At 43.0% G+C, this 13,835-nt stretch overlaps 2 protein-coding genes across 4 annotated transcripts in view; one reads left to right on the top strand and one right to left on the bottom strand.

Annotated features, from left to right (window-relative positions):
- Positions 1 to 7,986, bottom strand: part of OXNAD1 (oxidoreductase NAD binding domain containing 1) — a 40,658-nt gene extending 32,672 nt beyond the window's left edge. Inside the window, exons 1-2 of one of the 2 annotated variants that reach the window (XM_025882620.2) lie at positions 7,630 to 7,986; positions 1,322 to 1,477 (exon numbers count right to left, since the gene is read on the bottom strand). The gene's annotated coding sequence lies outside the window, so the exon portion shown is untranslated. The remainder of the gene's footprint in view (positions 1 to 1,321; positions 1,478 to 7,629) is intronic. The other variant, XM_025882621.2, reaches the window with a different exon arrangement.
- Positions 7,987 to 8,180: 194 nt separating this feature from the next.
- DPH3 (diphthamide biosynthesis 3) lies at positions 8,181 to 13,467 on the top strand. 2 transcript variants are annotated; one of them, XM_025882613.2, is made up of 3 exons: positions 8,188 to 8,427; positions 9,160 to 9,234; positions 13,132 to 13,467. In XM_025882613.2, exons 1-3 carry the CDS (start codon positions 8,320 to 8,322, stop codon positions 13,195 to 13,197), a joined length of 249 nt encoding a protein of 82 aa, XP_025738398.1. In that variant the 5' UTR covers positions 8,188 to 8,319; the 3' UTR covers positions 13,198 to 13,467. The 2 variants fall into 2 exon arrangements, with proteins under 2 accessions (XP_025738404.1, XP_025738398.1); XM_025882619.2 differs by lacking the exon at positions 9,160 to 9,234 and having other exon boundaries at positions 8,181 to 8,427.
- Positions 13,468 to 13,835: the final 368 nt, after the last annotated feature.

Below are 13,835 nucleotides of genomic sequence, written 5' to 3'. Positions count from 1 at the left end.
TCAAACCACAGAAGATTTTTAGGGTATTAAAGATACTCTGCATGATACCATAGTGATAGTGATAGATACATGTCATTATATATTTGTCTAAATCCACAGAACACGCCACACTAAGAGGGAAGTAAACTACAGATTCCGGGTGATTATGATGTGTCAGTGCAGCTCGTCAGGTGTAATGGATATTACCACGCTGGGGGGGGTCACCAATAATGGGGAAGCTACCCATGTGTGGAGGCAGGGAATACATGGAAAAACCTCTGTACTTACCCCTCAATTTCACTGTAAACTTAGAAATGCTCTAAAAAAAAAATTAAGTCTTAAAAAATTAACCAAGCTGTCCTCCAAGGATTTATGTACTTCTGTTTCAATAAAACGTTAAAAAAAAAAAGAAAAACCAGAAAGATTACCCAACATTTAAATTCTAAAACCTGGGCGCCTGGGTGGCTCAGTCGTTAAGCGTCTGCCTTCGGCTCAGGTCATGATCCCAGGGTCCTGGGATCGAGCCCCGCATCGGGTTCCCCGCTCAGCGGGAAGCCTGCTTCTCCCTCTCCCACTCCCCCTGCTTGGGTTCCCTCTCTCGCTGTGTCTCTCCCTGTCAAATAAATAAAATCTTTAAAAAATAAATTCTAAAACCTATAGGCTTATCAAAAAAAAGCACTGATGGCGAGTCAGATGATATATTTTTTTGGTTCCTACCATTCTGTTATCCTCTGCCAATTTTTGAATATTTCTCTCAGATGGTCACCTTTAACATATTATATTGCCATATATAGCTGTCCTTTATTAGTTAGAGAATAAATGATAATATATGAACACACCCTTTTTTCTGAACTCTTGGGAAGGAACTACATAAATTAATTGTAAGAAATTTCATGTTAGAAAAATTCAAGCTAAGAGTGCTTACATTCCTACTCCATATTTTTCATTTAGTCCTTCATCTGACAAATATTTAGTAAGAGTCCATTACGTTGCAGACACTGGGGATACAGACATAAACAAAACAAAGACCTTAGGGAGCTAACACTTTAGAAGATAGAGACAGAACACAAATAAAAGTAAATAATCAAGTGATGATACAAGTCAGTTATAACCAAGTCATATCAAAAAGCACTGCTTTCTAACTAAGAGATCTATTTCCTATCACAGTATGTCGTAGCATCATTGTGGGTAAACACGCTACTCACCATTTTTCTCTCTAGTAAATGAAAAAAACATGAGGCCTTTCAGCTCATGTACGACTACTAAATGTAGTTTCTCTCCTTTAAATGTACTAAACCAAAAATGGTACATTCATTGTTGAAAGAAGGAAGGCGAAACTTACTTTAGAAGTCCATGAGATCTTAGGAGTCATTAAGTATGTGGCTGGCTGACTGACTGACATGCAATACTTTGGTCCTGGTATAATAGGGAGACCTTTGGATAGACACCGGTTGGAACAAGGGCAGTGTTTCCATATACTGAAATTCTCACAAAGTTCCTGCAATGGCAGAGACGACATGTAAGAACCATGTTCTGGGAAACAGTGAAAAGGTACTCTCGGCTGCAAAAGGAAAGGCTCATTATAATCAGCAAGCATCACCTCACAGCAAGTCTACTCTTCACTACCTGTTTCCCATCAATTCTTCCCCCTTGTGTTTCCACTTGTCTCTTCTGATTGTTTCTCTTACTGCTTCCCTTTTTCAGCTTCCTTGGCCCGTCTTTAACTCTTGTTCCTTATGATACCCACCCCATGAAAGACCAGAGCAGGGGCACCTGAGTGGCTTAGTCGGTTAAGCGTCTGCCTTCTGCTCAGGTCATGATCCTTGGGTCCTGGATCAAGCCCCATGTTGGGCTCCCTGCTCAGCAGGGAGTCTGTTTCTCCCTCTGCCTCTGCCCATCCCCTCAGCTCCTGCTCTCTCTCTCAAATAAATAAAATCTTAAAAAAAAAAAAAAAAAAGACCAGACCAATGGCTGAAATGATATAGTTGCATGTCACTTAAGGCCAAGTTTCCTGACAAAATTGAACTGATATATATAGTTAATATGGTAACACTGTTCTGCTCAGCGTCTTAGACAACCACAGCTAAAAAAAATTGTCCTCAAATAAGATAGACTTTTTGGTGATTATGCTGTTTAAAGGGTCTACTGCTCGACTGAACTTGACAATAAATAAGTGTTGGGGCATCTGGGTAGTTCAGTCGTTAAGTGTCTGCCTTCAACTCAGGTCATGATCCCAGGGTCCTGGGATCTAGCCCTGCATTGGGCTCCCTGCTCAGCAGGGAGTCGGCTTCTCCCTCTCCCTCTGCCCCTCTCCGCCGTGTGCGCGTGTGCTCTCTCTCAAATAAATAAACAAAATCTTTAAAAAAAAGAAAAGAAAGAAATGTTAATTTTTAAAAGCTGTTCTCTTTAAAATTCTAAAATCTGGTTTTTGAATGCCAGTAACCATGACCAAGAGTGCCACCTACTGGTAAATAAAGGGTATTTTTATCAAATTGTGTTCAAAGGGCCCCCCAAAGCAGTAAGGTATTAAAAACAAAAATAAAAGACAAAAATCTACCCATTTCTTGAAATACATCCAATAGTTTCATATAGTCAATGTAAGCACTTGATTAGCTATAGAAAACACACATTAAGGATTTTCTAAAATGATACAAGAAAGAATATTCCATCAATGTTTCTATCCTCACAGGCTTAAATTCTCAAACTTAACCAAAAAATTCTTACTTAACTCTATTTCTGAAACAGAAAATTATCTTATGATAAATAAAACGTATCCACTTAAGCAGTAAAAAAAATTAGTGCCGGCAACAGATTAAGATTTAAAATGAACTATACTGGTTTCTGTTCAATAAGTACACTCAATTTAAGAATTGCTGGGGTGCCAGGCACTGTTTTAGGCTGTGGAGACACACTAAAGAAACAGACACAAAGCCGTTGTCATCATGAAGCTTTTATTACAGTGTGTCCAGCCAATGATAGTAAACAGATAATTAATGAGACAAACATAGATTACAATGAGTATGATAAAGGAAATGAGTGGGGGAATATCAGGAAAGGTCTCTCTCAAGAGATATCTGAGCTGTGAGACCTGAAGGATGAGGAGGGGGCAGCAAAGCAGACAGTTAGGACAGAGCCATCAGCAGAGGCCCAATCACAGAAACAAGCCTACTCTGTTACAGGAACCACAGCCAGTATGACTGGAGAGCGGGGAGCTAGGTGATAGTGACAAGCAGTAAGTCCAGCAGGTAGACAAGTGCCAGATCACATCAGACCATGGAAAGAGTATGGCCTTTATTGTAAGGGCAATGGGAAGCAACTGAGGGGTTTGAATAACACAGAAAAGGTTTACATTAAAGGGTCTAATTTACATTTGACCAAATGACCTAATTACGTTTACATTAAAGGAGCACTCAAGCTACTATGTAAAGAATGGATCACAGAGGGCAAGAGTCTCCAGTTAGAGGGTTCCAGTCTAAAAAGTAAAAAAATTAAAAAAATTTTAAAAAAGAAGGCTCCAGTCTAAGATGAGAGCAGGATAAAGCTATGAGATGACAGAAGTAGATGAACAGGGAGTATATTTTGGCATTAGAGCCTTATGATTTGCTAACAGACTGGATGAGTTGTGAGAATAGTTAAAAAAAAAAAAAAGAGAGAGGAGAGAGAAACCAAGAATGCCTCTAAGAACATTTATACACTGAAATAAAATAAATTCACAGAACTATCATGGCACCAGTTGATTTAGAACCCTAAGTGTCACTGAGGGAGGAAAGGGGCTCCCAGCATCTGGCATTTGGTAAGGGAACCCTAGTGGTACCAAAATTACAGAGTGCTTGACCTGAAATCGGTGGAACTGGGCTCAGGTCCGACTCCTTCCTACTTTTTCATCTTGGGCGAGTCACCTCTTAAAATGTTTAAATGTGAATGCCAATACCACTTCACTGAATTGCTGAGAGGAACAAATGTCTATGCAAGTGCCTGGCACGCAAGAGTGTTACTAAAAATCAAGTCAATCCCATTAACCCCTGCCTTCTGCTCCCTGCCGAACAACCTAGAGACGCAGTGGCTTGATGCTGCCAAAAACTCCCCTCAGCCTGATATGCAACAGCATTCACAAAACAGTTTCTATTCAGAATTACAAACTAATCCTAAATTCGATCACATGCTGAGAATTTTGGTCACTGTTACTTTCCAGATCAGCAGTGTTAACATTTTATGATAAAAATAAGAATTTTTTTTCTCTCATTAAACTTTTAGTGGGTCTCAAAATTCTGTGACAGATCTTTGGTTGTTTCCATTAAAAAGTACTGATTTTAAAAACTAATAACTTAAAACTGCCACATACACAAAAAACCACAAATAGTCGGCAAAACATTCTTCTTTCCTTCTGGAGGTTTTACGGATGCATCGTATCATTAACCATTTTACTATTAAACTTAAATGGCCAACTGATACAAATAGTTCTGAGGCCATTCTTCCACCACTGATTAAGACTGGGGTGACAGGTATTGGGGATACTATTCATTTAGCCTTCTGAGCTTTCTGGGCAGACCTGGTGACGTTGCCAGCTCCAGATGCCTTCTTGTCCACTGTTCTGATGACACCCACAGCAAGCGTCTGTCTCATGTCACGAATAGCAGAACAGCCCAGAGGAGGAATCAGAGAAGCTCTCAACACACATAGGCTTGCCAGGAACCATATCAAAGATAGCAGCATCACCAGATTTCAAGAACTTGGGACCATCTTCCAGCTTTTTTCCAGAATGACGATCTATCTTCTTCTGCTCAGCAAACTTGCAAGCTATGTAAGCCGTGTGACAATCCAGCACAGGTGCATATCCTGCACTGACTTGGCCTGGATGGTTCAGGATAATCATCTGAGCCCCTGAAGCCAGCTGCTTCCACGGGTGGGTCATTTTTGCTGTCACCAGCCACACTCCCATGCCGAACATCTTTGACAGATACGTTCTTGACATAGAAGCCCACACTGTCTCCAGGAAGAGCCTCACTCAAAGTCTCATGGTGCATTTCAACAGATTTGACTTCTTTTTGAATTTTAAGTTTGTGATTGTAAATGATCCTATAGCAACTAGTAAATCTGCTTTGGTCATACTCTCAAGGTCCAAAAATGGCTGTTACAAAACACTTCCATTCCCTTTTAGGAGTAAACGTAAGGTTTAGTAGTCATTGTAATGCTTTATTAAAAAATGTTGGGTGGAGTAATAAAAACCCTGCATTACATGTTTGATTATGGTTTTACTTTCTTCAGCACAGCATGAACTCAAACTGGGCAGAACCATACAGGGAATCACCTCTGGCACACAGAAGCAGGATGAAAGCAGTATGGAAAGCCAAGGAGACTCCCAAATCTAGGTTTCAAGGGCACCAGCACAGCTCTAGCAGCCAATCTCAGCAGTCTGCAGAGCTTCAGGGCTGTTATGTTTAATCTAGCTCTGCTTCAATACCATCATATCACAGATGACATCAAAGTTATTTAACAGCCTAAGTTCTGGCGTCTCACCGATCTGAGTTCTCACCACAATTTACTGCCACTTACCAGCTTTGCCTCCTTAGCTAAGTTCTTCAGCCCCTGGTTTCCCAATGTTGATGACGGGATTAATGATACCTATACCTCATTGGGCTGTTTTAATGACATCATGCATAGAAAACATTTGATAGAGTGCTGGACACACAGTGTCCATTACTATTAGTAAGTGGTTCACTAGTTTTTCTTTTTCCATTTTAGGTAATACATACTCCAAAAAAGTTGGAAAATTACAAAGAAATTATAAAAAAAATTTTTACCCAACAACTCCTGTAACTTCCAGGGCTATTAACCTCAAACTTTAAAATTCTCCAGCAAATTGTTTTTGCTAGGTCCAAACTGCTTTCTAAAACGTCTACCAATTCATAATTCCAAGAACCAAATATGAACGCACTCATTTCTATACGTTCAAAAATGGCTCATCTTTAATTTGTAGGTAGTTATGCTGAGAAGCATTGAAGAACTAAAGATGATTTCCAACCTCAAAATGATCACTAGGACTACAGAACAGACCTTGGAAGACTCTCCCTTGTCCTCCTGTCTCCAAGGGACTACCTGGGGAGTATCTGTGCCTACAGAGATACAAGGAGCAGCCATGGAGCTGGATGGGCTTTGCTGGGCTTTCTCCTCTGCCCAGTCACACTGGAAATCATCCTAGTTAAGCCTCAAAGTTTAACAAGTGTTTCCTAACTGCCAGGTAGGTCTTCAATGTGAGGCCTTTGCAATAACCTTCCACAAACTTCTTAAATGTAACTTCTTGATTTTCTCCCAAAGACTCCTCTCTGCCTTTAGGTTTTCAAGCCTCAAACCAGGTGGAGCTTTCAACTCAGTATGCACAAAATTGGTAGCTTCATGCAAACCTGAGTATGTGTACATAAATAAGCATAGGAATGTGTATACATGTAGGAATTACATGAAACATACCATGTAAATATAAAAGAAATATGGTATATATAATTGCAAACCCAGGAAATCTCATAATTTCCATGCAAAAGTTAGATCTGTATGTGATCTTGTGTATCATCTCTAATCCAACCCTTTTTAAGTTAGAAGAGAAAATAAGGCCCAAAGAATGTAAATATCCAGGGGCGCCTGGGTGGCTCAGTCGTTAAGCATCTGCCTTTGGTTCAGGTCATGATCCCAGGGTCCTGGGATCAAACTCCATGTTGGGGGGGTTCCCTGCTCAATGGGGAGCCTGCTTCTCCTGCTCACCCCTGCTAGTGCGTGCTCTCCCAAATAAATAAATATTTTTTTAAAGATTTTATTTATTCTGATAGCGAGAGAGGGAGTACAAGCAGGGGGAGTGGCAAAGGGAGAGGGAGAAACAGGCTTCCTGCTGAGCCAGGAGCCCGATATGGGGCTCAATCCCAGCACCCTGGGATCATGACCTGAGCCAAAGGCAGACACTTAACGACTGAGCCACCCAGGTGCCCCAAATAAATAAAATCTTTGGAAAAAAAATGTAAATATCCAGCTCACAGAGCTAGTTCCCAACACTCAGATTCTGACCCCAGATCTATTTCTCAAAAGTGTCTGTTTCAGTGCACTGCATTCCTTCTCTACCTAAATTTGAATAAATGCATGGTGATGGAGCAATATCCCCATGGAATCTGGTTGTACTAAAACAGGCACAGCATTGCTTTCAAGACAAACCACCTTTCATCTGCATTGTTTCAACGTATACCGAAGCCTCGTGGTAATATCTGCAGATGCCATTCCTTTTACAAAGAAGAAACCGTGGCTCAAATAAATTAAGCAATTTGTTTCGAGGCTTTGAGGACGGACAGGATCTTCACTTCCTAACTGGGTGATTTTAGTCAAGATACCCAACTCTCTGTATCTCAGTTTGGAGATTAATAATATGGAATAACATCTAAACTCCCAGGGTTGATGTAAGAATCATTCTTAGCGCAATACCTGGTACATAGCAAATACCCAATAATAAAAGGTGATGTTAATACTATTTTACAAATCACTGTCATTAATAATGGTATATGCTTGGCAAACATAGGACTAGAACTCAATCTGCCTTCACTCTCTTGGTCCTCTTGACAACAAAATTTAGGGTATTTGAAGATAACCCGGGGTGAGGAAGAGCCAGGGATGTACCTGAAGAGCCGAGTGCAGCCACAGACTACAAGGTAGGCGTCGCCCTGAGCTCAAGGTCACTCGGTGAATCAAAATTCCCCAAGCGAACTCGTCCGTCACCGGGGACGCAGGAAGGGAGGTCCAAGAGGCAGAGGTGCTCCGGCCGCCGCCTGAGACCAAGCAAAGGAGCACCCTCCTCTCCCCAAGGACGTCGAGGGCCGGGTCGATGCCACCGATTCCGCGGACCCAGCTCAAGGCCTCTCTAAGCTCCGCGGACTTGAGGACCGCGGCCAAAGAAAGGGGCCTCGGCTCCGCCGGCGCCGCGGGAACCTAAGCTAGCTGACCTGGCGGAACTCCGCCACCCTCGCCTGAGACCTTCCGGTGACGTGACGTCACAGCAGCGCGAGCTATCACCACATTTTATTGGTCGGTGCCTCCGACAGCCGGAGCCGGGAGCACAGTACAAAGCCGCGAGCCGCCACAGGCAGAGTTTCCGCCCCCTAAGCTCCGCCATCTCCATGGTGACCGCTACCCGGTCACCCATTTGGCCTCCGAGGCCGGAGTTGCGTCATTGTCTATGCGCCGGAAGCGATAGCCCCCGAGCCGGTGCGGGCTGACGACACGGGGCTGGCCCTAGTCCCCGCAAAGTTAGACCGTCCCGGGGCTGTGTCGGCTGGCGGGGGCGTCAGACCTCTGCTGGCCCCTGCGGCAATGGCGGTGTTTCACGACGAGGTGGAGATCGAGGACTTCCAATATGACGAAGACTCGGAGGCATATTTCTACCCCTGCCCGTGTGGGGATAACTTCTGCATTACCAAGGTAACTTCAGAGTCCCGCCCGGCGATTCGTCGGAGCAGGCGCGTTTTTGCTCTTCCTCGTTCCTTCCGCCTTTCCGTCACTTTGAGGCTCACACGCCCTCTTTATCCTGTCTCTGAGTCCCCATAAAGTTGATTCTTTGATCTGTCAGTGGGCACATCGTCCTGGCCTTTAGTCCGGCCTAGCGGTGGAGAGTGGGGGTGGGAAAGGTTGGATGGCGGGAGCTAAAGTCTTGCCATTCTTCCTCACTTAGGATCCCACTTCCTTTCCTGGGATGGTTTTTCGGAGGCAGGGACACGTTGTTGTCTTCTCAGGGGTTTTGAGGCGATGAACCTTGGGTAACCTTCCCGGGTCTGGTCTGGAGAGAGTAGGGGTGGGGGTAGGGGGTGTGGCAGAGGAGCAGAGGGAGGAGAGAGAGAATCTTAAACAGGCTCCAGGCCCAGCACGGAACTGGGGTGGGGCTCGATTTCAGGGCCCCGAGATCATGACCTGAGCTGAAATTTAAGAGTTGGATGCTTAACCGACTGAGCCACCAACGCGCCCCTCTTCCTGGGTATTTTTAAGTGCCGCTTGGCAGGGAAAATGGAGTTGGTATTTCTCTGGGCAGGCCTTTTTGGCCCTCGCATACCCTGTAGGGACGTGAGCTACAAAGGAGCTTGCCCATAGAGGTGGAAAGAGTTTGGAAGGAGATCGCAAAGGGAAGACAATACCAAACGGCTTTTGATTTTGTTGTAGGAAGATTTGGAGAATGGGGAAGACGTGGCAACGTGTCCTAGCTGCTCTCTCATTATAAAAGTGATTTATGACAAGGTAAGTAGTTGAATTTTAAAAGGTGTGGGGGAGGGTTGCAAGACAAGGACCTAGAGCAATCTGTTAAGTGCTGGAGAACGTTTCTTAATAGTATGTTAGGTAAGTGCTATGTTGTTTTTTTTAAGCAAATTTTATTCCCCCACTCCTAAAACTAATATTTAAAAGTATTAATGGGGCGCCTGGGTGGCTCAGTCGTTAAGCGTCTGCCTTCAGCTCAGGTCATGATCCCAGCGTCCTGGGATCGAGCCCTGCATGGGGCACCCCACTTAGCGGGAAGCTGCCTCCCCCTGCTAGTGTTCCCTCTCTCGCTGTGTCTCTAAATAAAATCTTTATTAAAAATAAATAAATAAAACTATTAATAAACAGCTGTATTGTAAATTGCAACTTTAAAAATCAAATTAATTAACTCATTTTAGCTTTTGAGAAGGCAAAAAAGAAAACTGCACTGTAATTAATGGAAATTATTGAAATAGAAAAATAATTATAAAGGTTATTTAATTGGCAGTCTGTATTCCTCCTTTATTTAATAAGTAATTAAAATTGTTCAGAGCTCCTAGACTTATTTTGGAGGAAACAGTTGTATAGTATTTCTTACTTAGTTTGTACAGATAGAACTCTGCATTATCTTGTTTTGAGATATCTCATAGCTGCGATTTTACAGTTTCATTTTGGTCTTTAATTTTCTTACTGTTTTTCACTCAAGGTTATTGACAATAGAAAACAAATGTTCTTATTGCCCACCTCTACCCCAACTTTTGGTCAGTACTTTGAATGGAGTCTTAAGTAAGAAACTTAACAGTATTTTTTCCTTTTTTTTTTTTTAAGATTTTATTTATTTATTTGACAGAGACAGAGCGAGAGAGGGAACACAAGCAGGGGGAGTGGGAGAGGGAGAAGCAGGCTTCCCGTGGAGCAGGGAGCCCGATGTGGGACTTAATCCCAGGACCCCAAGACCATGACCTGAGCCGAAGGCAGACGCTCAACGACTGAGCCTCCCAGGCGCCCACCTTTTTTTTTTTTTTTTTGAGTTATGATTGACATATAACAGAGCTTAACATTCTTGAGGATGAACTCTAAAATGAGTGTAGGGAAGGTAGCACCAGGCAGTTATTAGTCTCATGGGAGAAGCATGCTATAATTTAGAAGTTTACAGATTTATTCTTATATCAAAATGTGTTCTGGAACAAAAAGAGAACAGGGTAAGGGAGATTAGGAGCGCTGGTATGAGAAGAGGTTGCAATTTTAAAATAGGGTGATCAGGGCAGGCCTTACTGAGAAAGGCCCTATTGAGCAAAGATTGAAAGAGGTGAGGGAGTGAGCCTTAGGGGATAAAAAGCAGTCCAGCAAAGGGAACTTTCAGTGGACAGACCCTAAGGCAGGAACATGTCTGTTTTTATTGAGGAACAGCAAGTGTGACCAGAGCAGAGTGGATGAAGGTGAGGGAGTAGCCCAGGAGGAAAGTAGTGGAGTGGGGCGGATCACAAAGGTGTTTGTGGGTCACTTTAAAGACTGGCTTTTGCTGTGAATGACTTAGGGAACCATTGAAGGATTCTCAAGCAAAGGAGTGCTACAGTCCAACTTAAGTTATAACAGAGTGACTCGGGCTGCTGTGTTCAGAGTAGACTATGAGGAAGCAAGGGTAGGAATAAAGCAAGGGTAACAGTTAGGAGGAGGCCCTTAGACGAGCCAGAGGAGGAGATGGATGGCTGCGACCAAGCGGCAGCACTGGAGGTAGTGAGAAGTGGTTGGATTCTGGATGCACTTTAAAGGATAAGGATTGTTTTTACTGATTGAAAATAGGATATGAGAGGAATAAAAAATGATTTCAACATTCGTGGTCTTCATGACTGGAAGGATGCATTTACCATCACCTGACGGGGAGGTGTCTGCAGGTATAGGGGCAGGAGTTGGACACACTAAGTTCAGGAGGTCTGTTTTTGAATCAATTGGAGAGCAGGTGAGAAAGCAATATATACATAATATGCAAGTCTGGAGTTCAAAGAGCGAGATCGGCTGGTGCTGTACATTTGGGAATTGTCAGCAAATATATGTTTAACATTTAGAGCCATGAGATTGGATGAGATCACCAGGGCTGTGAATCTAGATAGAGATGGACAAAAGAAAGGACTGAGCTCAGCCACTCCCAATATTTAAAGGTCAGAGAGGGAAGTGAGGAATCAGCAAAGCTGGCCGAAAAGGAAGGAGGAGGAAACCACCAGTGCCATATCCTGGAAGCCAGACGAGAAAAAGAGGAGGAGGTGAACAGCCTTAATCAGATGCCACTGATAGATAACTGAAAATTAACCATTGCCTATAATGGGGAGGCCATTTGGATGGTGGTAAGAGCAGTTTTGATGAAGTAATAGAGACAGAGCCTGATTGGTGGAAAGCTTACTGGAGAGAACAAGAGAAGAATAGGAAGCAGCAAGCATAGACGTTTCTTTCAAGGAGTTTGCTGCAAAGGGGAGTAGAGACATGGGGCAGTAACTGGTGGTGATAGAGGATCAGGAGAGGGTTTAAGGTGGTAGACATTCAGCTACGTGGGTGAATATAGACACAAGAAGTTAGATTTAACCAGGGTTGTGGTTTTGTCAAGTAGGTAGGAGGGAGTAAGGGACAAGGGATTATGATAATTGACGATGGACTTTAAACTAGGTCCAGAAAACACAGAGAGGACCAGTGATGATACATGTCATGTCATAAGAGTCCAAGTTGGTGGGTTTCAGGGAGGGAAGGAGAACAGTGGCTGAAAGGAGCAACCAGCCCCTCCTCCAGTCTCTGTGGTACTGGCACTCTGAGAGAACACAGGACCACCACTTAGGAGGTTATAGGGAAATGGTATCCTTAAGGGATAGCCTGTTCTCAAACTCAGCATTATGGGCATTTGGGGCTTAATAACTCTTTGTTGTACAGGGCTGTCCAGTGCATTGTAGGGTGTTTAGTAGCATCCCTGACCTCTACCCATTAGACACCAGTAGCCCTTCCCCAGAATGTCTCCAGATATTGCCAAATGTCCCCTGGAGACAACATCAGCACGCCTCTCCCACCACCTCTTGAGAACCACTGGGTTAGAGTAAGAAGGCACAGGAATGTTTTAAAGAAGAGGTTGAGAATATGGAGCAGTGTACTGATCAACAGACCATAAATTCCAAAGAGGAAGTTGGGGTCAGGGAGGAAGCTCCAGGTGCTGGGTGGGTGTGAGAGTGTGGACACAATATGGGCTGACCCTGCTGGGGATCAGACCGCGCGAGATGAGGGGTAACCTGGAAGGCAGAGGTGTCTTGTGGTAGCAGACAGAAGCCAGGATACATAATCAAGAGATTGGATTTCATTTACAGCGTAGCTGACACTGCAGATTATCTGTGTAAGGAAACATAAAGAGCTATCCCTTTTAGTTGGAAAAAGTAATTACCTTGAAGAGGACAGGTATTCAAATGACTGAATATTGAAGTGGAGAAGTTTTAGTGTAGCAATTAATAACAGAAACTTAAAAGAGGTGTGATATATCTTTACAAATGTGATATTTGACAAGTGGATGCTTGTTTATAAGGTGCTTTAGGTGTGAATTCGGGACTAAAAACTGAAGCACTTTTAAGATTATAATTCTGGTGCCAACATTGACTCTTTGAACAAAGACGAAGTGATATAGCAATGAAAAACAAACAGAGCTGCGGGGCCCCTGGCTGGCTCAGTTGGAAGAGCATGAGACTTTTGATCTCGGGCTTGTGAGTTCGAGCCCTACGTTAGGTGTAGAGATTACTAAAAAACAAATAAACCCTGAAAAACAATTTTTTTTAAACCTTAACAGCTAGATTGATTCTGCAACAAAACTAAAGTCTAATATTGATGCATTTGTGACACACTCAATGATTCATATAATTTCTTATTCTGTCTTAGGATCAGTTTATGTGTGGAGAAGCAGTGCCAGCCCCTTCCACCCACAAAGAATTAGTTAAATGCTGAAGAGGACTTTAGGAATCCACATCCTGAACATTTGGGAATGAGCCAAGCTGGAAAAATCAAATGCAAAGTCACTGGCTTCCTTCATGGGGACAACCATTCCACAGTTGACTCTGCCATTACTGTGTGGCTCCTTACCATTGGCTGCTGAGTTCATCTCCAATTAAAGAAGCAAGTCCATGACGTGACATGCCTGGATTTTATGCTTAGAACTTTGAATTGGAAGTGTTCTCAATTTTCCGTGTGAATTTAAAGGAAGATCATTTCAAATCAGGGCTTTCTTTCTCTCAGTATCATTATTTTTATGTCTTACATCTGATTCTTCCTTATCTGATAACAGCATCATCTACCTCAAAGTCATTAGTATTCCTTAATAAAAAGGGGGATTATGTTTTGGCTTAGTTATTAAGATGATTAAAATTAGTCCTTTCTTTGAAATTGGACATCCACTTTGCTGTTCTAAACTTAAACAGATTTGTTGCTTTGTCCCCACTGTGCTTTCAGTTTCCATACCAAGCCAGTGTGCTCAGTCTCGGCGTTCATTAGAACTCAGTTCCCATTCTGTGTAGCATACCATTTCCATTATACTTCCTACACTGAGTTCTGGTCATGGTATTGCAGAGAAAATATACCGAGCTCAC

This window comes from Callorhinus ursinus, unplaced genomic scaffold (assembly GCF_003265705.2).
Source record: "Callorhinus ursinus isolate GAN/ISIS: 27379988/994484 unplaced genomic scaffold, GSC_fseal_2.0 scaffold1, whole genome shotgun sequence".
NCBI lineage: Eukaryota > Metazoa > Chordata > Mammalia > Carnivora > Otariidae > Callorhinus > Callorhinus ursinus.
Note: the sequence above shows the minus strand (reverse complement) of the source record. Positions and strands in the feature narration are given on the sequence as shown.